The 27,281-nt window shown below is 32.8% G+C and overlaps 2 protein-coding genes across 4 annotated transcripts; one reads left to right on the plus strand and one right to left on the minus strand.

The window, feature by feature from the left end:
• The first annotated feature begins 78 nt into the window (after window positions 1-78).
• On the plus strand, window positions 79-11,349 carry LOC139522714 (neuroguidin-like). 3 transcript variants are annotated; one of them, XM_071316189.1, is made up of 14 exons: window positions 79-193; window positions 1,536-1,643; window positions 2,332-2,456; window positions 2,752-2,889; window positions 3,528-3,612; window positions 3,904-3,956; window positions 4,468-4,570; window positions 5,488-5,612; window positions 6,355-6,410; window positions 6,969-7,017; window positions 7,472-7,567; window positions 8,276-8,314; window positions 8,865-8,886; window positions 11,300-11,349. In XM_071316189.1, the coding sequence occupies exons 3-14, from the start codon at window positions 2,334-2,336 to the stop codon at window positions 11,320-11,322; spliced, it is 912 nt and encodes a 303-aa protein (XP_071172290.1). In that variant the 5' UTR covers window positions 79-193; window positions 1,536-1,643; window positions 2,332-2,333; the 3' UTR covers window positions 11,323-11,349. The 3 variants fall into 3 exon arrangements, with proteins under 3 accessions (XP_071172290.1, XP_071172291.1, XP_071172292.1); XM_071316190.1 differs by having other exon boundaries at window positions 92-193; window positions 1,561-1,643; XM_071316191.1 differs by lacking the exon at window positions 1,536-1,643 and having other exon boundaries at window positions 102-193.
• A 1,108-nt stretch (window positions 11,350-12,457) lies between these two features.
• Window positions 12,458-18,170, minus strand: LOC139522717 (uncharacterized). The gene is made up of 3 exons (XM_071316193.1): window positions 17,926-18,170; window positions 15,846-15,917; window positions 12,458-13,147 (listed from the first exon to the last, which is right to left on the minus strand). The coding sequence occupies exons 1-3, from the start codon at window positions 18,143-18,145 to the stop codon at window positions 12,684-12,686; spliced, it is 756 nt and encodes a 251-aa protein (XP_071172294.1). The 5' UTR covers window positions 18,146-18,170; the 3' UTR covers window positions 12,458-12,683.
• Between the last annotated feature and the right edge of the window lie 9,111 nt (window positions 18,171-27,281).

The raw sequence follows: 27,281 nt of genomic DNA on the forward strand, positions 1-27,281 counted from the left end.
TCCTTTAAATATCACAGTTCGAAATTGCTGTAAAAAAATTAACACAAAAACATCCGAACTTGTTTATTTTATTACAATCTAAACACGATTTCCGGTTTACTAAATTATTTCCCCTGGACCTTGTTTTCAACATAATTTGCAGCCTCTAATCCACAAAGTTCGTCTACCTAACGATATAACCATCATAGAAAAGGTATATTTGTGTTATTCAAGTGATAATAAGACATTGTTGCTGTTTATTGACAGAAACCTACATATTTAAATTGAAAAATTAATATGTTTAAAAAAATACCAATTTGCCATTATATTTTTTTTTGGTAGACATTATTTTTTAAATCTATATATTAAAATCCAAACAATAGAAATATACTTTGGTTTGATGATTGTAACTTGATTTGGCAAAATATCCTTATCCTGATTCGTCAGAGGTCTGAAATATTTCTTCTTCTTCTATAATATTTATTTGCTACTGGCAACTGTTATTTTTGGAAAAATATTTTAAAACATGATTTGTTTAAAAGAAAGTGAACATTTTATCGTCATATACTTAAAATTCATTCACCAAGAATTTTACAGTTGTTAGTCAAAAAGGTTCCTCTATAACCACTTATCGCAGGTTACAGTAGACAGAAATATACAAATGTGCCTCTATTTCTTCTTTAATGTTTTTTTTTTTATTTGTTTGTGCAAAATATTTCCAAAAACGTTCAAAAGTAATGATAAAATTAGTGACAAATCCATCCGAGGTATATAGATGACCTATTGGATATTTTTTAAATGGTTGCCCAGATTTCACAAGATTCTTCTCCATTCTTCATATATCAAGAATATTAAATGAATTTTGCACCGAACTCTGTTAAATTTGAAGGACCAGAATTTCAGGAGCATTTGGTTTATATTATCTGGAATTTAAATTATCTGGAAATTCTTGTGTTCATCAAAATTTGCATCGTTTGGTGCGATGAATGTATATCATGTATATTATACAATCCAGGAGTAGAAATATGTTTGAAATTTTCTCTGAGAGTCCAACTGAAAAAAATAAATTTGGCAATATTGTGTCTGAGGAAGGCATCACAGCAAATGATTAAAAAAGCCTTTCAAGTTGTCACAACTATTAGAACATTTGTACTAGGAAATTTTATGCTCCCTTGGATGTGATCAGATTCAAATTTGAAGAATGGTGTGCTTCTTTATCATGTTTATGATGAAAAATTAAAAAAAATCCATAAAAAAATAAAAACTAGAATGGAGTAGAAAGCTTATTTTGATAATGCTACCAGTGTAGACTAAAAGCAACTAAAATCTACCATCTATATGTATATTGATATCATCAACACACTTTTGAAAAACAATATCATGATTAAAGTGCAGAGTTTTATTTTGTCTAAACCCAAAATATCAAATTAACAGGACCAACAAACACATTAAATTCCATGGGAAAACCAAGATTTTAGCCATATGATTTAGTTGGATCAAGTACATGTACATTGTCACGTTTGGCCTTACATTTATTTTTAATTTGTCCTATATAGATAAAGATAGTCTGCGTTTTTCCAGTTGAGTGATGTTACAGAAGTTGTGGTCATAGGACAAAGAGCTGAAAATAATAGTTTGCTGACAAGAATACCTTGGATCTGCAAGTAAGCCATACCAAAGTGGTTGTAATTTCCCTAAACCCCTCTTTTTTTTCTTTTTTTTTTGTGTACATGTAAATCATGTACATGATGTATGAAAAAAAAAGCTTGCTCTGATTTCTTGTATCAATTATTAATTTCAATCTGTTTTAAATTGTCTAATTTAATATCACTATAAAGTGTGTCAACATTGCTCAATAAATGTTTATTTAGTTTCACAGTATAGAATGTAAAACAAGATTATACTCTCAGGTTAACAACAACATTTTCTGTAAAAATTGATATTTGCACTAAAAAAAAATTCTGACAGGTGGGCCTGAATAATTTACACGTGCATGGGGAAACCAGCATTCATATTTCCATGGCCTATCATGTTTGGTTAGACTGGAAGTTGTGAAAGTGTTCACAGGATTGGATTAATAATGAGATAAAATATTAAACAACTTGTTTTCAATTAGCTCCTTTTGATTGCAATTTAATACTTGTCTCCCAAACATCCCATAAACAGGTAGGTGCCCTTCATTGCTTTTCTGTGTTGATGGCCCTTCTTTGACCAATAATGGTTTACTCTTCCATTTGTGACTTGGATGGATAATTGTCTCATTGGCACTCATACCACATATTCTTGTATTTATGTAGCCTCTTAAAGTGACTTTGTATTGAAATATCCTAATATATTATTTTTTTTATAAAGATATGACTGAAGTACCAAAGGCATTAGAATTAATGTCTGATCTGAGAAGTAAAACACAAGATGTTATTAACCATACAGACAACATTCTAAAGAAGGCGAAGGAAGGACAGTTTGATACGTCAAAGGTAAATAGAGCTTATTACCAGATATCATTAATTAGACAGTATTTCAATGAAGGTTCTAATGCCACATCTTAATTATCTCCCTTGAATTATACAAATATTATCTTCTCTGTTCATGATCAAATAATTTTGTAATTCTTTTGTATTTTTATGAAAGAATAATTCATGGAATCATATGTCATGTATGTTTATAAAAGAAAATACAAGTCAATGGTCAGTTTTATTAAAAATTTTACAAATGTTATAAAAGATGACAGCCAAATAGATATTCATCTAAAGAGTATAATTTCTGTTTTAGGGAATCAGTTTTCTAGAGACTAAGTACCAGTTGTTACTAAGTTATTTGATTGACTCTACATTCCTATTCCACAAGAAGACCAGTAGCCAGTCCATCAGTGGGGATCCTTCTATAGAACGACTTGTAGAGATTCGTACTGTATGTTAAATCAATATAGATAGCCACTTGATTTAAAGCAAGCACTTAATATCACTTTAATATCATATCAATTAATGTAGCATGTATTTTAAGACAATATATTTATTTACAAAGGAGATGTACATTATTTTCATTGATATAAAAATGAAGAGATATGGTATGATTGCTAATGGGACACCTATCAACCATAGTTAAAGGGAAGTAAATGTCTACCGTTATAGGCCCCTGTACAGCATTCAATAATATGAAAAACCCATACTGTTGCATGGTATATAGTCGGCTATAAAATGCTCAGACATGAAAAATGGGAAATATTTCAAATAATAAAACTAATTGATAAAACGTTTTACTATAAACAAATATGACTTACATGAACATCAACCACTGGGCTACATGCTTGAGAAAGGCACATACAGAATGTGTCAGGATTATACATGTTCGTGAGTGCTCAACCCCTCTCTAAACTGTTACAAAATCATGTGCCCACTCCCAAAGAACAATGGCAACGTTGTGAAGAAATTATTAAATGATAATCAAAAGATCTTCCATTAACATAACATGGTGTTCTAATTTTTCGTACAAATGCTGCTACATTTTTTCAAAACTTAAATTACTTGGTTTATTCTTGATTGTTTCAGGTATTGGAGAAGATGAGACCAATAGATCAGAAACTCAAATATCAGATAGATAAAGTGATTAAAACAGCTACCACTGGAGGAACAGGTTTGAAACAAGCTTCCTTTGGAGTGATAATTTTGAAATATTTTTTTTTAATGGACATTTTACAAATAAATAATTTTCTGCTGTAATTGTCAGGTACGTCTCATTATGTTCAAACATCCAGACTGACCATGACAATGTAAGACATTTTCTTTTTTATTTTCCGTATCGTAATTATAGATCTATATAAATCATCATACCGGTATATCTTTGATTATTACCAGGGTTAATCACTATGTAAATCCCAATGTACCATTAAAGATGAATCTAAATCCATTATTGTTTTATTTTTAGATGAGGCAGATCCACTCAGATTTAAAGCAAATCCAAATAATTTCACTAACAAGGTAATCTTTATTCTCATATGATTTGTATGCAACATTTTTTTTCCTTTTTTTTTGATGGTCAAATCCACAAATTAAATGTTATGAAAATTAGGAGATGTGGTATGATTGTCAATGAGACAACCAACCAGACTTCAAAAGATGTGGCTTTAGGCAATATGTATTAATGACTTACTGTATGGCCTTCAACAATGAGAAACACCCTTACCGTTTTGAAAGCTCATTGTAAAGTTGTAATGATTTGAAGAGTTGGTTCTGTCGTTCGTTTTTTTTACTTTGGCATCTTATTTCAAATATAAGACTGATATTTCCAATTATAACTCTCTATTACATAGTTGCTATGGACTTCTAATACTATCACATAGTGGCTAGAAACAGATATTTTAGTGATTTTGTATATTAACTTGTGATATGTTTGATATTTTAAAATATAAACAAGCCATCAATCAAAAATGATTGACAGCCAAAACTATGCAAATTAAAATAGCTGTAATGATAACTTATTATTTTGTAGTTAGAGGATGAAGATGAATCAGGAACAGATGAGGACAACGAAACAAAATCTATCAACAAATCAAAAGTTTATGTCCCCCCAAGACTAACACCTGTACATTACGGTAATTCTATAATAAGTTAAATACCCTTTTCAGCTCACATTGTCCAACAGGATTGATGAGTTTTTATCATCACTTGGCTTCAGTATTCTGTTATCCTTGTCTGTGGTCATTTATTAACTTTTACAAAAAATCTTCTCTGAAACCAAACTACATGTAAACCAAAATCATTCTTCGGGTCAAGAAGCAAGTACTGTCCATTTTCTTTTATTTTTTTTTATAGAAAGTTAACATTTGACAAGAAAGAAATGTTTACAATGTAAAGATTTAACAAATTGTGTTGTCCTAGAATTTCAGACACTTTTTTTGAAGGAGTCATTGCCATAAAATGATGATATTTTAATGAATTTTCATAATATTGCAAGTGAGTAAGTGTATATGGGGAAAAGGATCAGCAAGACAATATCTACAAAAGAAAACCTTTCTTGTATAAATTGTTAGTCAACTTTTTACAGAGTTATTGCCCTTGAAAGACATAATTTTGATAATTACTTCAAAAACTTTAGTAGATATGTATAAACTGTAAAGATGATCATCAAATACAAGATCTACAATATGCAAATAAATAGGAGTTACAAATAAGGAAAACATAAATATCAGAATGGAATATATTTATTTGTTGAGCAATTCAGCTTTTTTATTTGTAGGAACTTTTACCATACAGATTTGGATGAGACAGTAAACGATAAAGATAATCTTATGTTTTACAAGAGTTACGACCCTTTGTGTTTATCTATTAGAACAGATTTGGATGAGACAGTAAAAGATAAAAATTACCTTATGTTTTACAAGAGTTATGTCCCTTTGTGTTTATTTATTTGAATAGTTTGGATGAACAGATTTGGATGAGACAGTAAAAGATAAAGATTGCCTTATATTTTACAAGAGTTATGACCCTTTGTGTTTATTTATTTGAACAGATTTGGATGAGACAGTGAAAGATAAAGAAAGTAAAGCAATAGAGAGAGCCAAGAAGAGAGCTTTAAGTAGTAGTATACTAAAAGAACTGAGAGATGAATATTATGAAGGACCAGAAGAAGTCAAGGTTAAACTTTTTATGATTAACATGTTATTTGCTCTTTTGTGCTTAACCCTCATTCCCTTTATTCCTAAAAATGGATGTCCAATAAAATCTGAAAGAAATCCTAGACATGTAAAAATATTTATTTGATTTTACTAAAAAAATGTGTATGTTTAATTGTTAAAAATAATCAATTAAGATTTTGCAAAATTCAACCACTTAAATTGACGACCAGTTCAAGATTTAAAACAGACACTACTTTAAGCAAGATAAAATCTATCAGTCATAGAAAATATGGATATCCATGCTATTTTGAAATCTTTATTTATTTTGTGGCTCTCCATTTTTCATTATTTTCCCTTTTGTTTTGAAAGTCTCCACTATGAAATCTTAGTATGATAAGAAAAAAATGATGTGGGTTTACACCAATTCAATAAAACAGCAATTTTATAGCAGAAATATAAATAAAACATCTAAGAGCAGATAACTACACATCTGAATTACATTAATATGATCATGTGAGATTTTAACAACCTTGACTGGCTATAAAGCCCTCGCATGGTCATTATATTTCGAACATTTATACCAAATATTTGACACCTTTTTAAGGACAGGAAACATGAAGATATAAACAGCCTGTAATATCCTGTCTTTGGAAACCATACCTCATCTTCTTATTTCTATGTATACATTGTGTGGTATAAAAGAGTGAGTTTTAAATGATTAAATACCCTGTATTAATGTCTAATGTTATTTATATTTTTAGGAAAGTATTGACCTACACAGATTTAAAGCCAACAAGAAAGCTAAAGAAAGAACAGAGTATGTATTTAATTGAAGTAGTAAACAATCAGTATGACAATCCATTTTTGTTCAAACAAATTTATACCAGAAAAAATCTCAAAGGAAAATTCATTATTAAACTCAAAGAAAATTTTATGAGTTTCATTCAATAAAGATACAACATTAAGAATTTAGAATGATGTGATTAGGAAAACTTTATTATTATTTGTCAAAAATCCAAAAAGATATCATTTAATTTCTATTTTTGTATAAAAATGTTTCCAAACAAGAATGAATCGTTTTCACAGTAAAATGAATGGTCCATGAATATTTTGATTATCTTCTGTATTTGATGAGCAACACAACAGGCATCACATGTGGAAGAGGATCAAATTACCCTTCATGAACACCTGAGACCCCCCCTCCTTTCCAGTTATTGGTGATGTTTGTGTTTTCTATGTTGTGTCTGGTGTACTATTGTTTGTCTGTCTTTTTTTTAGTCATGTTGTTGTCAGTTTGTTTTCGATCTATGAGTTTGAGTGTCCCTCACTATAGTATCTTTCGCCCATCTTTTATGATTTTAACATTTGATTTCAGATATGAAGAAGAAAGAATGATGAGAATGTCAATATCAAAGAAAGATAAGGTAAGATTATCTAGCTGTGTCATATAACAAATTATAAACACATGTTATAATGAGTTATTAAAGCAAATCTTTTTATAGGTATGGCTTGTACTTTGTTCAACTTTGAAGTATAAATTAAAGCCACCATAATATACGGAAACAAAATAAGATTACATATTATTACAGGCAATCATTATATGCACTTATATTTGTTTTATGTGTGAAGAAATTAATTTAGCCTTAAGTGTTGAAAGTAGTTTTAAACATCAAGAGTTATTCAGTACAACAGACCATACTTACCACCAATAAATTGATGCTAAAAAAAATAAAGATAGAAAACAACAAAGAATGACAAATGATCCAAATAGCCTGACTTGGTTCAGTTAATTTATAAATGCTTTAATATGTGATTGTTTATAGAATGAAATGTCGTTTCTAATTATATAATGATATTAAAAAATATTTCTATTTTTAGAATGCTATGAGAAAATTGGGAACTTTATCATCTTTGAATAACCTGACCCAGTTTGATGATATTAGTATTTTAGATGATGAAAGACAAGGAGAATTTGTATGTATTCAGTGTACTGTACATTTATTGTTAGTCTTTCTGTTTATTTTTAAAACCTCACATGGTCTATACATAATTAAAACCAGGACATAAGTGTTTAAGATACAGATCATTGTTATATGATATGACCCTGCATTTCTACTGCATTCAGTTTGACAGTCACCCCTTCTGTGATACCTTATTATGATTTTAAGATTTTGTAAAATATATGAAAAAAATATTCTTGTACTAATGTTTAGGCCTTTATGGTTGGTTTGGTTTAAGCTTAAGGGTAAGAGCTAGTGTTATGATTATGTATAAGTTAGGATTAGGTTTTGGAAGATGATTTAAAATCTATAAGGTTTTGGACCCCTCAAGTAGATAAAAAACCTTTGATAAAATGTCTTATAGCTTAAGAAAAATAAGTTTAGAAAAATTAATATATGTTTTCTTTGGAAGCTTTCAACAGCACAAAAAGTTATATAGATGTGTTTCAACTGCATGGCAATTTACGATGAGATATTAATGTCAAACATGGCAGAAAACATTAAAAAATGGTATACCACTTATTATCTCCCCTTAGTGTTGTTTTGTAAAACAATTTTAATATTCCAAATGGGCATAAAGACATGAGTTATGAGTATTTATGCAATTTTACAAGATGTATGTGCATTTTTAAAAACATAGAAGTATAAATAAAATTTCAATAAATTGTCTTTCTATTTGTAGTCTATGGAAAAAGGGAAGAAAAGAAAATTCAACAGCAAGGTAAGACTCATTTCTGTACTGATATATATGTCATGGGAATCTATGTTTAACCAAGAGATATAATATTAGTCTAGTCAAAAGTCCTGTGCACTTTTCAGATATTACTGGAATTTTTCAGAGTTATGCCATCCAGAGAAATCACGTTTAGAGAAAACAGGGGAGATAATTACATATAGTCAGATAATAGAGATAGTGATAAACCTTGGTAAATATTAAGGGCTATTGAATTAAAATAAATGTGGAGAGGGAATGAAGAGAAGATTTATTTTACCGGACATTGATCATTCATTATTTTTATCCACTAGCTGTATGTAAAATTACTCCAATAATGTTGGTTATGAGGGGAGTCACTTCCTTCCCATCAAAATATATTTTAATGAATAATGATTACATATTTTTGCATTTGTAAGTTTTACATTTTAACAAAAAGAAAGGACTTATAAAATCTAAATGTTATATATATGGTGCTAATGGTTAACAAAATACACATTATTAAATTGACTATAATTTTAAATATATTTTGTAATAATATATAATGTTTCTTTTACAGGGCAAGAAAGGAAAGAAAGGAGGTAATTAGTTTTTACATCTCAAACAAAACAACAATTCTAAGAGACATGTTTCAATGTAAAATTAAGTTCCACTTGATCCTTAAAGAACTTTCAACAAAAATTTATTAAAACTCAGCCAGAAATACTCCATCAAAAATAAGAATTTCGTATTATAATCTTTTTAAACTCTGACTGCTGTTTAGGATAATTCTCTTTATGTATTTAGAAATTACTTATTTAAAAATTGTCCCTTTATAACTAAAGGAAATGTGATATGATTGCAAATGAGACAAGTATATGGTAGATGACAAATGACAAAGATAAAACCCCTTATAGGTCATTAAAAACAAATATACACTGCTCTGCCTTCAATAATGAAGAAAATCCATACTGTCTCATCAGCTATGTAAGGCCCCAACATGACATACTGTCTCATCAGCTATATAAGGCCCCAACATGACATACTGTCACATCAGCTATATAAGGCCCCAACATGACATACTGTCTCATCAGCTATATAAGGCCCCAACATGACATACTGTCTCATCAGCTATATAAGGCCCCAACATGACATACTGTCTCATCAGCTATATAAGGCCCCAACATGACATACTGTCACATCAGCTATATAAGGCCCCAACATGACATACTGTCTCATCAGCTATATAAGGCCCCAACATGACATACTGTCTCATCAGCTATATAAGGCCCCAACATGACATACTGTCTCATCAGCTATATAAGGCCCCAACATGACATACTGTCTCATCAGCTATATAAGGCCCCAACATGACATACTGTCACATCAGCTATATAAGGCCCCAACATGACATACTGTCTCATCAGCTATATAAGGCCCCAACATGACATACTGTCTCATCAGCTATATAAGGCCCCAACATGACATACTGTCTCATCAGCTATATAAGGCCCCAACATGACATACTGTCTCATCAGCTATATAAGGCCCCAACATGACATACTGTCTCATTAGCTATATAAAGCCCCAACATGACATACTGTCACATCAGCTATATAAGGCCCCAACATGACATACTGTCTCATCAGCTATATAAGGCCCCAACATGACATACTGTCTCATCAGCTATATAAGGCCCCAACATGACATACTGTCACATCAGCTATATAAGGCCCCAACATGACATACTGTCTCATCAGCTATATAAGGCCCCAACATGACATACTGTCTCATCAGCTATTTAAGGCCCCAACATGACATACTGTCTCATCAGCTATATAAGGCCCCAACATGACAAAACGTCTCATCAGCTATATAAGGCCCCAACATGACATACTGTCTCATCAGCTATATAAGGCCCCAACATGACATACTGTCTCATCAGCTATATAAGGCTCCAACATGACATACTGTCTCATCAGCTATATAAGCCCCCAACATGACATACTGTCTCATTAGCTATATAAAGCCCCAACATGACATACTGTCACATCAGCTATATAAGCCCCCAACATGACATACTGTCTCATTAGCTATATAAAGCCCCAACATGACATACTGTCACATCAGCTATATAAGGCCCCAACATGACAAAACGTGAAACAATTCAAACAAAACCAACAGTCTTGTTTATGACAAACGATTGGACTTAAAACCAACAGTCTTGTTTATGACAAACGATTGGACTTAAAACCAACAGTCTTGTTTATGACAAACGATTGGACTTAAAACCAACAGTCTTGTTTATGACAAACGATTGGACTTAAAACCAACAGTCTTGTTTATGACAAACGATTGGACTTAAAACCAACAGTCTTGTTTATGACAAACGATTGGACTTAAAACCAACAGTCTTGTTTATGACAAACGATTGGACTTAAAACCAACAGTCTTGTTTATGACAAACGATTGGACTTAAAACCAACAGTCTTGTTTATGACAAACGATTGGACTTAAAACCAACAGTCTTGTTTATGACAAACGATTGGACTTAAAACCAACAGTCTTGTTTATGACAAATGATTGGACTTAAAACTAATATAACACACAACCACTGAATTACAGGTTCATCAATGCTACAGTGTTAAACATTATTTTGGTGTAACAGCACAAAATTAGAAAAATGTAAAATTCAGTTGTCTTGACTTATTTATTGGCAAGAAGTACAAAAGCATCTGATGTAGAAAAACAATGAACAAAGTACACATCTTAGAAAACTCACAATTACTGAACATTGCTTCAAAGCCAATAACTACTAAGAAATGAATCCTGTACTCCCAGACTAAATCAGATTTCGAATATGAAGTAGTTTTATGATATGTACACTGTTCTAGAATAGGGGAGATAATTTTATACAATTGTCTCCCTTTAGCAATGTATTTATAATATCAGACAAATATAATTCTATGATATCCTCATTAGGTTGATTTTGCAGTGTTTTTTTTTTAATTGCAGGATTTAAGAAGAAGAGGAGATGATTTATACAATAAAATTATGAAAAGAAATTTATGTTTAATTATTTAATACAAAGATTAAAAACCATACACAGGACAGAAAATATTATAATATTATTGATTTGAAGATTATTTGTCATGTAAATATATATCTACCTGTTATACATGACAAAGTACTTTAAAGTTAAAATGAACATTCTGATGGAATTCATTTATGAGTTGAAATATCAGCTACAGGCTTCTTATGAAAGTACAATCAAAATAAAGTGTATTTTATTGTTTATGTGGGAATATATTTATTACTTTGTCCTTCAATCTGCCTATTTATCTAAACCTAGTCATTTCCAGATGATTAGTTGTATTCCTTTGACAAATATCCATCAACTTTGAAATGGGTACTAGTGATAATAAATATACAGTCATAATTGAATTTCACCAGATAGCTTCTACAGTTCATGAGTTGTTCCCCTTAGAATTTAATTACCAAAAAAATCAAGATGCTTTAATTAACTCTGAATACAAGCCTTGATGCTTCATAACTTATTGAAAAAAGAATGGGACTTCAGAATGTTTTCTCTGAAATAAAATTGGGCAAAGAGAAAATTGTTTCATTCATTTATACAGTCATTATATATAATATCTAAATATGATACAAAGAACTGCAATCAATGGACTGGTTAATTGATTTGGATTCTGTAAATAATGTGTAGGAATGTTGGATCATGCATAATGATATCCCTTATCTTTTGAAACCATGTTCTAGAATTACCGATAAGTCTTTTATTAGTAGAAGTAACAACAATAAGCAATACTTATGCAGTATTGTTGGCTAAAAAAGGACATTACATGAAAAATATGCAACAATTCAATTTAGAAAACTAATGGCCTAATTTATAACAAAACAAAACAAAACAATACTATGAACATAAACAACAAGCACTTAACTACAAGCTCCTGACTTGGGACAGAAACATCAAGAATGTGGCAGGGTCAAGCATGTTTTAACCCCCAAACCTTGAGAAGTGGTGTAACCGTACAACATAAGAATAAACTATAAAAATCAGGTGAAAAAGGCCCAACGCATTAGATGGATACAAATAGAAATACATCTAGGCATGGATGGATACTTATACATCCAAAAAACAAAAAGACACAAGTATTTGTTTTTGTAACAATATTCTGTCCATTTTTGTGTGGTTACAGAAAGGCACTTCATTTGTTAACAATCCCTTGCATTAACATCAATAAAAAGTTGAAGGATACTGTATTTTCTAATTTTATATAAATCAGGGTTTTTTTAATTGTCACATTGTCTCTGACATCTGGAATGAATGGAATTATAAGGAATCAAACGTACTGTTGAAATGTTCGAAGATTATTTAAGTTTATTGAGAACAGACGACACATGTAATTGGTGTGTCCTGTTTGTATGGAGGACAGTATAGTGAACCACATTTAGCCAGGGTTGTGTAAAACAAGTAGCCATCTTGATTTGAGGTTCCACCTGGTAGATATTCTGGACTGTTGTCCATACAAACATACATAGAAGCTGCAGCATGATCTGGTCGTCCTCCAGCAAGAAAACCATGATATTCCATTTTCCATCCAGGATAGCAAGTATTTCTGCCTGGTATCATGATACTGGCTGTGGTTTGTTTGGCTCTGCACACACTGCATGGTACATTTTTGTTGTGTTCGTCCTTGAAATATCCTTCATACTCTGCTCCATAGATGTTAGCATAATTCGAGTCATTGGTTCGTTGTAAGGTTGCAATGTTTGGATCCTCTGGTAGACATACAGGGTTTGCCGCTGACCCACTGTGAGCATACCAGGCTCCAGCAGCATAACCTATTAATAAATTAATTTTCTGAAATCTTTGACAAAATGAGATGCTGAATAATGTCTAAAACTTTGAAGAACAATGTATTTGTCTTTGAATAATAGTCTTTAAAAATCATAATTGTCCAGCAAATAAACATTCATTATTCAATTTTGCTTTGATGATTATGCCAGTCTGTTCTAATTTTGACCCCCCAAGGGTGAATGAGGAAATGAAATATGGTCACTTGGTCTTCTCCTGACTGGCAGTAAATGCCTGCCGATGTGGGGCATCTGTTTGGCTGTGTGTAATGTTTCAAGTTCGCAGTCTCGTCCGGTCAGAATGGGGACATTAAATCAGATGCCTGGTGTAAAGAGAAAAAATTTTCTATCCCTATCCAATATACCCTCGTTTTCCAGTGGCAGTTCAAATTTCCCCGACCATCATCCAAAATAGCCTCTATTATGACAAGACCTACCTATTGTAGTTATTGTTAACTTGTTCTCGACCTGAACATGCATGAAATATTTGCCACTGGACGTTAAACAACCAACAATCTAATTTTGACCTGTACACCATTTTGATTGTTAATTGACCTTTAAAAAAATCATATATTGCATTACTTGGAGTGATATACTAGTATATTATTGTGTTATTTCTTTCATTTTTGTTTAGCCTTCGACTTTAGTCGAAAAAGCGAGACATAGCGATCCTACATGCCGTCGGTGTTGTCATCGGCAGCGTCCACAAATATTCACTCTGTGGTTAAAGATTTTGAAATTTTAATAACTTTCTTGAAATATCCTGGATTTCTACCAAACTTGGAAAGAAGCTTGTTTATGTTCATAAGATAGTATCCAGGAGAAAATTTTGTAAAAATAAAATTCCATTTTTCAGCAATTCTGTATTTTATTGTCGAGCCTGCAACTTTTGTTGCAGAAAGCTCGACATAGGGATAGTGATCCGGCGGACTTCTTAAAAGCTTTATATTTTAGAAGGTAGAAGACCTGGATGCTTCATACTTTTTATATGGATGCCTCATGTTACGAACTTTCCGTCAGTCACATGTCCAATGTCCTTGACCTCCTTTTCATGGTTCAGTGACTACTGAAAAAAAAGTTAAGATTTTTTGTAATGTTAAATTCTCTCTTATTATAAGTAATTGGATAACTATATTTGGTATGTGCGTACCTTGCAAGGTACTCATGCCCGTCAGACAGTTTTCACTTGACCTCGACCTCATTTCATGGATCAGTGAACAAGGTTAAGTTTTGGTGGTCAAGTCCATATCTCAGATGCTATAAGCAATAGGTTTAGTATATTGGGTGTATGGAAGGACTATAAGGTGTACATGTCCAACTGGCATGTGTCATCTGACCTTGACCTCATTTTCATGGTTCAGTGGTTATAGTTCAGTTTTTGTGTTTTGGTCTTTTTTTCTTATACTATATGCAATAGGTCTACTATATTTGGTGTATGGAATGATTGTAAGGTGTACATGTCTAGCTGACAGGTGTCATCTGACCTTGACCTCATTTTCATGGTTCAGTGGTCAAAGTTAAGTTTTTGAGTTTTGGTCTATATTTCTAATACTTTATGCATTAGTCAACTATATTTGGTGTATGGAAATATTTTATGATTTATATGTCTGTTACACAGGTTTTATTTGACCTTGACCTCATTTTCACGATCCATTGCTTAGTGTTAAGTGTTTGTGTTTTGGTCTGTTTTTCTTCATTTTTAAGCAATAAGTCAACTATATTTGTTGTATTGAAGAATTGTTAGCTGTACATGTCTGCCTGGCATGGTTCATCTGACCTTTACCTCATTTCATGGTTCATTGATAAATGTTTTGTTTTCTTTGGTTATTGTTGAGTTTATGTGACAGTTGTAATAAAGCTTTATATTTAGGTCTATCAACATAATATCAATGATTAGTAAAGAAGGCGAGACATTTCAGCGTGTGCACTCTTGTTTATAAATGGACTTAGTTTTTCTGCCAGGAACCATTACATTCACTCTGTGGATAAAGTTTTTTTTCCGTATTTTACTTTTAAATGGACTTAGTTTTTCTTCCAGTTAACATTACATACAGTCTGCAGTTAAAGTTTTTAAAACATTTTTAAGATTCTTAAACTAGCCTGGATTTTTACATAACTTGGACAGAAGCTTTTGACAATCAAAAGATAGTATCAAGAGGAATAATGTTATTGATTTTTTTCATCATTTTTGTTGAGTGTGTGATTAACGGCAAAAGTAGGCGAGACACTGGGTTCTGCGGAACCCTTACAAATTTTTTATTAGTTTATTTTGGCCAATTTTGTGACATTTATTAGAATTTTCTACCCTTATTTTTTTAACAGATGTACCCGGTAAAGTTATTCAAATATAAAGCATGCACTTGTTCATTGGGTGTCACAAAAACAAGGTAACTTTGTACCTTAACCCTCTCAATTGTATGATAGATGATAAGAAAGACCAGTTAAAGCAGGCACGGATCCAGAGGGGGGGTTCCGGGGGTTGGAACCCCCCCTTTTTTTTGGACGATCAATGCATTTGAATGGGGACATATAATTGGAACCCCCCCTTTGTCCTGGGTTAGGAACCCCCCTTTTTTAAAATGGCTGGATCCGCCCCTGTAAAGGCTATGTAATGGATTATGATTTATGGTATTGTGAGTGATATATAGGATGCCAGATTATTCAGAATGTAACTGACATATCTTACCTCTGTACACTATTTCTGTGTTATTATGACTACATTGTTTTCGTCCCCACCTGACATATGAGGAACCAAAATCTAAAATTCAAAAATAGAAATGTAAGTGATATTGCTGCAATAATTTCTATGCAACCATAATTTTTAGCTCACCTGGCCCATAGGGAATTCAACTTTATGTATTTTCACATAGGGTCCAAAATTAAACTTCAATTGATTTCATCAAAATTTGAATGCTTGGGTTTCTTGAATTTGCTGAATCTAACCGTGTATTTAGATTTTGGATATTGGACCATAATAGCCAAAAAGTCCAATTTCAATTTGTAAAGTACATCCATTCTGCACCAGAAACCAATAATGTATCAAATATTTAATCACAATGCAAATTCAGAGCTGTATCAAGCTTTAATGTAGTGTCCATACTGTCTCTAAATGTTCTGGGTTCGACCTCTTCGGTCGTATCAAGCTGCGCACAGCAGAGTATTTTATCTATTATACAACACGATGCAACCGAATATGAACATCGATTAATATTTCGAAAGGGTATCTACGTCATATGGATTTATGAAATTTGGTTTCAGGGTTATATATAAGCAAACTGTACAATGTGATGTGATTTCAGATTTATCACCCAACAACTTCTTGTTAACTGAACACTTTTTACACATTTGACTTATATAATAGTTCTTGAAAAACTGGTCATTATCGTGATATATAGACTGCCCACAGGACAGTGGTATTGACTAAGATAGTGATAATGACTGAGCCGAAGGCGAGGTCATTATCGCTGTCGCAGTCAATACCAATGCCCTACAGGCAGTCCATGTATCATGATAATGACCAGTTTTTCAAGAACTATTATGTTTATTTCATTGAGAAACCATGTTTTGAAAATTGTCATAAATTCAAAATGCCTACAGCGAACTCGAGTAGTTGTACGATTTCTATGGCAAAGAGTGAGGACCAGTCGTAGTAATACTGCCATTCATTTTAGTGCAATTTTTCAGTATATAAATACTTATTAATCAAGTTATCTTCAATTTTATAATTAACGAAAACATATAATAAACAATTCAACAACTTAAATATAATCATATATTAAAAACAGGAACATGTTTTATAAACGTTACATCTCTCTAAAAAGAGAAACCACGCCCCACTGGTCATTAACAGAGAAACGACGCCCCAACAGTCATTATCAGACAGAAACCACACCCCAACGGTCATTATCAGACGGAAACCATGCCCCACCAGTCATTATCATGTAAAAGTTGTTAACGACCGGTTTTCTGGTCCATTTTTTTCTGTTAATGACCGATGGAATTTATTACTGAAGAATAATGAATGTCATGTGACCCCTTTTAATCCAATAAGAGAATCTTATTCTCAACCGATATGAAATAAACTACGATACAAGTAGATTTCTGAAATTTGGTTTCTTCAGGGTTTATATAAGCCATCTATACCATGTCATAGGCTAATCAAGGAGGGGGCTGGGGTCTGGGTCCCCCCTTTCGTGGGAAAAAATTGGTTGATTATATACAGAATCACAGAAGAATGACTGGAGCGGGCCCCCTTATGAAAAGTTCTGGATCTGCTACTGTTTGTGATCTGTTTTCAGATTCACCAAGCAACAAGTCACTATTTATTAAAGTATTTGGGCGGCAGTGTACTCAACATGCATTCATTGATACATTTCTAACACGATCAGCTTCTAAATATTTAGAAAAACACCTTGTCAAAATGTCAAACTTTGTCAAACTGTACATGCCAAAACACCCAACAAACAAAATTGTTTTCCATTAATCTGCTAAACTTCCAAATATCATAAGTACACTTTCAATCCTTTATTACGCTTATCAACGAATCATCCATCACTAGCTACAAGACTTACTTTGATCAGACTGTAGCCACCACTAGCTATAAGACTTACTTTGAGCAGACTGTAGCCACTACTAGCCATAAAACTTACTTTGAGAAGACTGTAGCCACCACTAGCTATAAAACTTACTTTTAGCAGACTGTAGCCATCACTAGCCATAAAACTTACTTTGAGCAGACTGTAGCCACTACTAGCCATAAAACTTACTTTGAGAAGACTGTAGCAGCTGTACCGATGTTGTTAATGTTTGTATTTGTTGAGATGTTGTGGTCGTTATCGCGTCAAGACGAGCAGACAAGTCTTGAATCTTTTTTTCAAGTTGATTAACAACATCTCCATCATTCAGAAGCAAGCGTTTATCCTTCAGAGTACACTCTGAATTAGAAAGAAATCCAAGGTGAAAAAGATAAACCCAAAGTAGAAACATCGTATATAAACAAAATTTGATAAGAGCAGATAAGAAATGGTTGAAATCTTTATTTTATAGATCAGTCAGGATTCTACTTCGTCAAAATTATCTCCCCATTATGCCAGTTGATTTTCACAATCGTAGAAATGGAAGCCATTGTAGGGATGACGCGCTGCAAATTTTGCTCTCGAAAACCGACAAATATATCCCTATTGCACCATTACGATCCTTATATGTCAGTTGTATTTTAAAAGACAAATGTATCAACTAGCTAATGAGCATCAGTTAATGATTTTGTCTGCATTGATTCAACTTAAAACTATTGTATGATCGGTTGTCAGGTGGAATTTTCAAAAAATCATTAACATTTAAAAAAAAATTCTAATTAAATATTTCGTGGAAGGGCAGACTAGATGTGTTCATTGGTTGAAGACTATAAACCCTGTTTTTCACGCACAAAAAAATATAATTTACGAAGATATGCATTCAGTGGCGGATCCAGAAATTTTCATAAGTGGGGGCCCACTGACTGACCTAAGAGGGGGCCCGCTCCAGTCACGCTTCAGTGATTCCCTATATAAGCAACCAATTTTTCCCCCCAAAAGCCCCCCCCCCCCCCCTAAATCCGCCTATGGCATTTTCATCATCCAACTTGAAAGACTGTATTCAAGTACTTTCAGTTAAAAAACAGCTATTCGAACACACCAACTCTGTTTTTGTGATTCATCAGATAGGTATTCACTTGACCCATATATTTCATCTTTTAGTACTGTGATTGTTTTTATGTTATAAAGCCAACCTGTAGCTTTTATATATAAAAATGATAGAATCTGAAGCGAGACGATGTATGAAATATTACTGCTTTGTACGATATCAAGACAAAATATTCAACTCAAACATGCCCTAACATAAAAAGGTGCACTCGTTTTCTCTTTTCGACAGAATTGTTTATACCCAGTTTTTTGGAATTTTTTTTCTTGAGTCATATAATGGAAGGGCAGGCACAAAAATTACTAAACTAATAGATTGATATGTTTTCCGTCTTCTAGTTTTGGTAAAAAAAAAATCAAATCGGAGGTTATGCATTTTCTACACTCAACTTGAAAGATACCCATGTCGTTGACTTGATATCTAATTGTTCTGCTTAACTATGCACTAGATAAATTGAAAACTTATGCAAATGGTGTTTTTGAAATAAAACATTTCGTTTTTTAGAAGAAAATTGTAATTTTGTTTGTTTCAATTAACTTTTATTTTTTTTGTCACCGAAGTAAACATTACAGTAAGCAATTATCTCCTTCTCTAACAAAGAGCTTTGATTCTTTTGTTCTATTTCAACCGGGTTTCCGACCGAGACATGTAACAAAATCTGCACCAAATTAATTTAAGTTATCTTGTTTTGTTCCACTTGCCCTTGCATGGAATCATGGTAACCGGGGTGTTTCGTGCATACAACCATTGTAAACCTTATTCCCCACATGCATGTAACCATAGAAATCAGGAATGCATATACATACTGTTACCATTATATTCCATACATGATATCATAGTAACCAATATTCTTTATTGCATATAGACATCGTTATACTTGGATTCTTTAACCCCGATTCCCTATGCATGTCATAGGTAACCATGGAACTTGTAATCCTGAGTCCGATCTCGTGCATACGTAACAGTTTTAAACATCCAATTGTCCCATGCATGTAACCCATAAAACCAGTATATCTCATACATATAACCATAGTAATCAGAAAAAAGAACCGCCCGTTTAAAAAAAGTATAACATTTTGATGGAATAATATATATTTTACCATAAAATCAAGATGAGTTTGACTTTCGTTCTTTTGACTTTGACCTTTCTCGAGATATGGTTCTTGGTTGTTGTAAAACATCAAATCTGTGGTTTTCAAATAACAAATAGAGGACCAGAGCCACTTTAGATTGATAGCAAATGAAAATAAATCGAACGTTTTGGACCATAAACACCGGTTAGTCGGGTTCAATTTTTCGGCGTTTACATGCACTTTTGCTTTCCTGCAGTTATATTTCTTTGATGTTTGAAAAATTCAAAATGTTGTCGTTACTGGAGGAAAAACCTCTTTTTGTATTTATGATAACGGGAAGATTTGTACCACTAATAAACAGAAGCATTTTCCACTAAAAAAAACTGTTTTTCAACATTTGACCAGAGTTATACCCCTCTAATATAAATTTACTTGTATTCCTAATATGAAATGAACACTTGCAATTTGTTTTTCTTCTTTTTTGTATGAACATCACCATTCAGGTGAGCACCTCACTCGAATTCGAATAAATAAGATACAACATTCAGGTAAGGTCTCTATAATAATTTTTATTCCATTTTATGTGTATGCCCCATTTATGGCGATTATTTTTTTTCGGTCACTGCGTCCGTCCGTTCGTCTGTCCGGCTTCATCCAGGTTAATATTTTTGCTCTTGAAAGGTAGTTTTTGATGAAATTGAAGTCCAATCATCTTGACACTTTTAAATACACATATAGTAAAGAAGATGTGGTATGATTGCCAATTAGACAACTGTCCACACAGGAACAAAATGACACAGATATTAACAACGATGGGTCACCGTACATGTTCCCTATGATATGAACTTTCTAATTTTAATGCCAAATTAGAGTTTTGTCCCCAATTTCACGGTCCACTGATAATAGAAAATGATAGTGCGAGTGGGGCATCCGTGTACTATAGACACACTCTTGTTGGTAATATTTTAATGAATTGCACTGGATGGCAGCAATGTCTATTCGATGGTATTCATAATTTTTTTTATCCATATACACTGCCTTTGAACTTTGACAGAGTATGATGCTACAGGAACAAACTCCTGATCTCTCAGTTGTGGCAGGCGGGGGAAATATGTGATCATCAGATCACCTCTCTAGTTTTGGTTTTTGTTAAATCAGTTAAATCAGTTCCGATTATGAAAGTATAACTTAAACTGGTCCGATCGCTGACTCGAATAAAAAATATAAAGCCCTGCGGGTCATTAGTCCCTTGCTTGATTCCAACCTCTAATAAGACGCTAGTTTACCAACTAAGATGACTGCAACATGTAATTTATTAAACAGCTTGGATACTGATTTATAAATCCGTTGTAACATTTTTGAACAAAAAAATGTCCTTATATAACTGACCTTTTTCGTCTTTGATTGTATGTTTAACACTGAAGCTAACCTGACACTTCTACACATATATATGTAAAGCAATTGGATATTTAACACAATCTATAGGTTAACAAATCGTAACAATACGAACAAATGAAATGGGATAAAAGTCTAGGAGATAACAATTATCTATTTATTTCTATCTTTTCATAGATAAATGTCAAGGCACAAATAAAAAGGTATTTTTACTGTTAACGATTAACAAGACGATTAGTACATTTTGATTAACAACCCACTACTTCATGATACTAAACGTATAAAACAAGGACAAGACGTGGTCCAGCTACAGGCACTAAAGGCTTCTGAATTATATAGATTATTTGTTTATGAATATCAATGGGACAACTATCAATTGAGATCTCCATATAAACGATATTTGCCAATACAACACAACTGCCTACCAAACTTCATTGAAATTATCATAAAATTATACACTTGTATCCAAACTGAGCAAATTCATTTATTAGTATTACTGCTGTTGATACAATTGTTTCATACTAGTACAAGTAAATCCTTTTTATATGAAATGTCTTACCAAGAAAAGAAATACGTGCATGTATGATATTTATTCTTCATTTTGCAATAGTATAAGTGTATTATATTAGTCCTGAGACCATCTATCTTTCTACCTTCAACTTTTGGCACTAAGTCACAACTTTGACCATTACAAGCTAGATCTAACAAAAAGTGCACATTTAAAACCTGTAAAACATTTTGTACAATCAAGTGTTAAAGCTTTTTACAGACATAGTATTGGAAAACACCGTCCCATTTAGCGTCTCCTCCAATACACTGCAGCACTTCAAGTCCTTCGTCCATCAATAAGTCGGCAGACGACACTAAAACAGGAGTATGTCCAAAAATTATAAGATGGCCACCTTTCTTCAACACACGGACAAGAGGGTGAACCATTACACGTGCATCGGAGGCTTTCATCACTTCGGAATTAATAAATCTTACAAATACAACATCAGCGATATCGTCTGTAATTTTCGGTTCGGCGGCGTTACCATGGTGAACTTCGTCTAATCGTTTTCCTGCAAACAGTGTCATCTGGTAGCTGAGGTCTTGTCCAGCTGTGTAACTATTTGGGAATGCCTCTTTCATGGTAGCCAAAAACTGACCAGTTGAACAGGCAGGATCATACAAGAACAAGTCTTCTTTTCCCAAAGTTTTTAAAAATTTAATTGAAAAATCTCTAAGAAAAACTTCACCTTCCCCAAGCTGAAGAGCTAATGTTTCATCTATTTCCCATCCTTCATCGGGACAATGGATTTCAGTTTTATATTCCGTCTGCAAGGCAGGGAAAGGAAAAACTAACTCCATTTCCTGTAAATAGTTGTGAACTATGTCGTGCATGATAGTTTTCTTCTCAGATCCTGTTAATTGTCGATATAATACAACAACACCATCGTCTTGTATCCTAAGATCTACAAAAACTCCAAGAAGCATGCTAGCACGAATATGACTACAGTGTAATTCACGGATCTTGTTTGTAATCCATTGATGTGAAAGAATTCGTCTTCCCACTATAACACGTAGAGATCCATCTTCCATTTTCCAAGATTTCAAAAGAAATATACTTTGAGGTAGTTCATCCCATCGTTCGGAATACCTCGTAGGCCTGCGCTCACTTACGGTATTCCAATTTACAGCTTCGTGACGTTCAACGGAATCATCTATATGTCTTTCTTGATACAAATCAATTTCTTTCAGAATCATTCGTAAATTTCTATTATCATGTTTGTCCGTCACTTCTGATATTAAAACTTTTAGCGCATCCTTTGCATTTTGCCATTTTCCTTCAGAAACTAATTTCTGTGCTGCGTACAGACGTTCTCTGATCAGCTTGTTATTGACGTCACGGAAAACACCGTCAAAATTAAACGTGTCATGTCCATCTGTTGCCGTGGGCAGGGAACCACTTCGTTTCATGTCACTCATTTTGCTCGCTGCTTCTCAAAATGTTTTTCTTAGTAAGTCGTCTCAGTATAGATACAATTAAACGTGTCACTAAGTGGTAAATATATTACACGTACATCCTTAAAATGTTTAGGTAACCAGTCCAGATTGTACTTACTGAGGGAAGAGATTAGATAATTCTTATTATCATCTGACATGTCCAGAATATCGCTCCAAAGGTCATAACCTGTAAATAAAAACGTTTGATAGTTATCTCTATACATTAATGTTACTGTTCTTAGTATGCATTTTACCCTAGCAGTGGCAGATCCAGAAAGTTTTATAAGTGGGGGCCCACCGACTGCCTTAGAGGGGGCCCGTTCCGGTCATCCTTCGGTGATTCCATTTATAATCAACCAAATGTTTCCCAGAAAAAGGGGGGCTAGCCCCTCTACCCCTAAATCCGCCTCTATCTAGTTATACTGTGGAGACTGTAGTTTAGACGCTTACAAATATAGGTTATATCAAAACCCAAAAGACCAAATCCGGAATTTTGTATTTTGATTTTTTTCTTGTTAATTTTATTAAGATGAAGAATAAAAAAAAATACACGAGCTATATTGTCTGCTACTTTTTAAGCTGCTGGTGTTTACTATATGGGTGGTTTTTGTTCATTTCTTCGTTGTTGAAGGCCTTAATATGAACCAATGCTACTGAAAAAGAGTCAAGAGACACCAACGGGACAATTAAATTCAGGTGTCGAAATCAAACTGACAATAAAATAGGAAATAAATGAAAAACGAAGAAAAAATTACACAACAATATACCAAAAATATCGTAGAAAAACTAAGGACTTAGCAATAATAAGTTTTACCGCGTGATCCTTTGGTCTGTCGTGGAAGTTTGTATCATTTGCAATCATACCAAATATTCTTTTTTTTTTATTAAGGTAGGTAACATTTCTTTTTATTTTACTAATTTTTTTTAATCTTGAGTATATGGGGTCAAACGTCATAATGAATGAAATGAATAAACTGTTATGACAAATAATATGAGAGTTTTATTTGTCTTTAACATTTTATTCATTTCATTAAGTATGACGTGCGTTTATGATTGTGTTTCCATGGCTTAAAATTATTTATACAGGCAATATTAGATGTAAAACATGTACCTTCAAACAATTTTGTTAGTCAGCCCAAAATTAATGTCTTTTCATGGCTTCATGGTATAGGGCTTAGTTATACAAAGCAACAGTTACCACCTCTTTTGGTAGAAACGAGTTCCAGGACCTCTGTACAAGTGGTATATAGCTGGTGACTCAAGAACAAAATTGTAAATTTAAAATGACAATACTTTGTTTTCTTAGAAAACTATTAGTTTGAGGCTTAATCTTAATACCCAGTGGCAAACATTACATCACGGTAAATGATAAATGAATATACCCTATACTCTGTACTAGATAGAAACACCGAGTTGGATTTTAACTTACTAACCATGATACTATATCGCCTTACTCTGGTACACTGTTCCGATTCTGGGCAGTTATATGTATATATGAAAAATAAGATGTGGTAATATTGCAAATGAGACAACTCTCCACAAGATACCAAAATGACACAGAAATTAACAACTTATATATATTGTATTTTCTGTTTAAATTAAAAAAAAAAGTTTCAAATCTCGAAACGTTACTATAATTTAAAATATTGACTTATCACGAGTAAAAAACCCGTAAAAATGACAAACTTTTAAGAATTAACCCGTTGAAATTCCGGCTTATGAAAAGTCGAAATTTCACTGTCAGAGAGTTTAATAAAAGCAGACATATAATTATTATTATTAAGTCTTTCCACTTTTCTGTGGAAAGACTTATTGTTTTTCTTCTGATTATTATTATTTTTTTTTTTCCGCCACATTCTGAAATTTTTGAAAATGAGGTCAAGGTCAAAGGTCAAGGTCAAGTTCTCAATTGTGACTTTTGCTTGTTTTTGCATTTTTTCTGACACTTTGAAAGATACATATTAAAGAACAAGTGCAAAATGTCAGCTTTATTGTAATGAAGATATGCTACATTTAGTCTTATACAATTTAATGGCATCTTATAGTAGTTTGTGCCCCTGAAATGTCATGATATGAGGTTATTTGATTATAACTTCAACCAAATTCATTATAAAGGCATTTGACCTTTTACAAAAGGTTAGGTGACAAATGACCTTGAAAAATGACTACCGGAAGTGACCTTGAGAAAACCGGAAGTAGCCTTTTTTGCAATTTTTGCATTTAAAAGTACTCAGAATCCATATATTTTGTCATATAGATGCATAAACTGATTACTGACGACTAAAACGGACTTCCAACAAACCGGAAGTGACCAATTATCTCCTATTCTACATACAAAAGTATATATAAACTATATATTTTTGGAATGAGAATGAAAGAAGCTATCATATGAGACTGGAAGTGACATTAATTTCACCGGAAGTAGCATATTATCTCCCTTATATCACTCAAAAATATAATTAAACCATTATTAATCGCATCAGTATGAAGAAACTATCTTCTTATCCAAATTTCTTTGGTGTGGAAAGACTTTCAATTGTTCTCTGAACAATTGGTTTTTAATTGTATTATATGTCTCTGATAAAAGTAAAAAATGCCAGTTAAAAGTCCAAATTTTAAAGATTTTAAAGTTTCGTTTAAATATTATATAATAAGATAAGATTTATTTTTATTAAAGTGTCACCATCCATTACAATAAGTAAAAATATTTGACTATGAATAATTAAAGAGTTTATTTTCCATGTCCCTAATATGCTTCCGTGTGTATATAATTACAAGTAGATCAATTAAGTGAAAAGAATTACAAAAAATGAAACAGACTATAAAACATTGACTATTAAAAGGCGATATAAACAAATTATTAAATGTATTGGCAACGAAACAGAAGTGGTCAATAATTCATTTGAATTTGAATACAATCATTAAGTACACTGTTTGGGTCGATATTTAAACTTTGGTATTGTCCGACTTAATACTTTTTATACGAATTGATATGTCTGTCTGTACTATACCGTCCGATTTAATGACTGCAATTAAGCCGTCTGTCCATGTCTTACTGTCTGTTTTCTTCTATTCGATTCAATAATATGACAGTTGGTACATTTGAATATGCATCTCATTAAGACGGTATAATTAACTGTAATGCCTTTGTTTTTCGTTTATTTTTTGTATTTAATTAGGCCGTTAGTTTTCTCGAGTCGTTTGAAACGTTTTACATTTGTCATTTCGGGGCCTTTTCAAAATAGCTTACTATGCGGTATGGACTTCAAGTTGCCCGTTGTTGAAGGCCGTACGGTGACCTATTGTTGTATTAAATTGCTGTGTCATTCTGTTTCTTGTGGAGAGTTGTCTCATTGCCAATCATACCACATCTTCTTTTTTTTTATATTATATACACATCCTTGCTTCAGCTCAGTGGTCACGGTAATTAGGTGTGGTATAAATATGAATTATAGCAAACCTTTCTTAAATTACCAGTTTATAAAAAGAAAATATAATCGTTCCACGTCCTCGATGGCTTTCAAATCTTGCATGGCTTTCAAATATTCGGTTATAGACGTTCCACGTTCTTGCATGGCTTTCAAATATTCGGCTATGATCGTTCCGCGTCCTTGCACGGCTTTCAAATATTCGGCTATGGTCGTTCCACGTCCTTGCATGGCTTTCAAATATTCGGCTATGGTTGTTCCACGTCCTTGCATGGCTTTCAAATATTCGGCTATGGTCGTTCCACGTCCTTACACGGCTTTCAAATATTCGGCTATGGTCGTTCCATGTACTTGCACGGATTTCAAATATTCGGCTATGATCGTTCCACGTTCTTGCATGGCTTTCAAATATTCGGCTATGGTCGTTCCACGTTCTTGCATGGCTTTCAAATATTCGGCTATGGTCGTTCCACGTTCTTGCATGGCTTTCAAATATTCGGCTATGGTCGTTCCACGTTCTTGCATGGCTTTCAAATATTCGGCTATGGTCGTTCCACGTCC

Source organism: Mytilus edulis, chromosome 5, assembly GCF_963676685.1.
Source record: "Mytilus edulis chromosome 5, xbMytEdul2.2, whole genome shotgun sequence".
Taxonomy (NCBI): domain Eukaryota; kingdom Metazoa; phylum Mollusca; class Bivalvia; order Mytilida; family Mytilidae; genus Mytilus; species Mytilus edulis.

Bases quoted from the DNA above. Each gene is read 5' to 3' on its own strand.
- LOC139522714 (XM_071316189.1), top strand. From the start codon at position 2,334: ATGACTGAAGTACCAAAGGCATTAGAATTAATGTCTGATCTGAGAAGT. The intron at 2,890-3,527 runs GTATGTTAAATC...TGATTGTTTCAG, and splicing joins GACTTGTAGAGATTCGTACT to GTATTGGAGAAGATGAGACC. The intron at 8,887-11,299 runs GTAATTAGTTTT...TTTTAATTGCAG, and splicing joins CAAGAAAGGAAAGAAAGGAG to GATTTAAGAAGAAGAGGAGA.
- LOC139522717 (XM_071316193.1), bottom strand. From the start codon at position 18,145: ATGTTTCTACTTTGGGTTTATCTTTTTCACCTTGGATTTCTTTCTAAT. The intron at 15,918-17,925 runs GTAAGTTTTATG...TTTGAATTTTAG, and splicing joins GCTGCTACAGTCTTCTCAAA to ATTTTGGTTCCTCATATGTC. The intron at 13,148-15,845 runs GTAAGATATGTC...ATTTATTAATAG, and splicing joins CACAGAAATAGTGTACAGAG to GTTATGCTGCTGGAGCCTGG.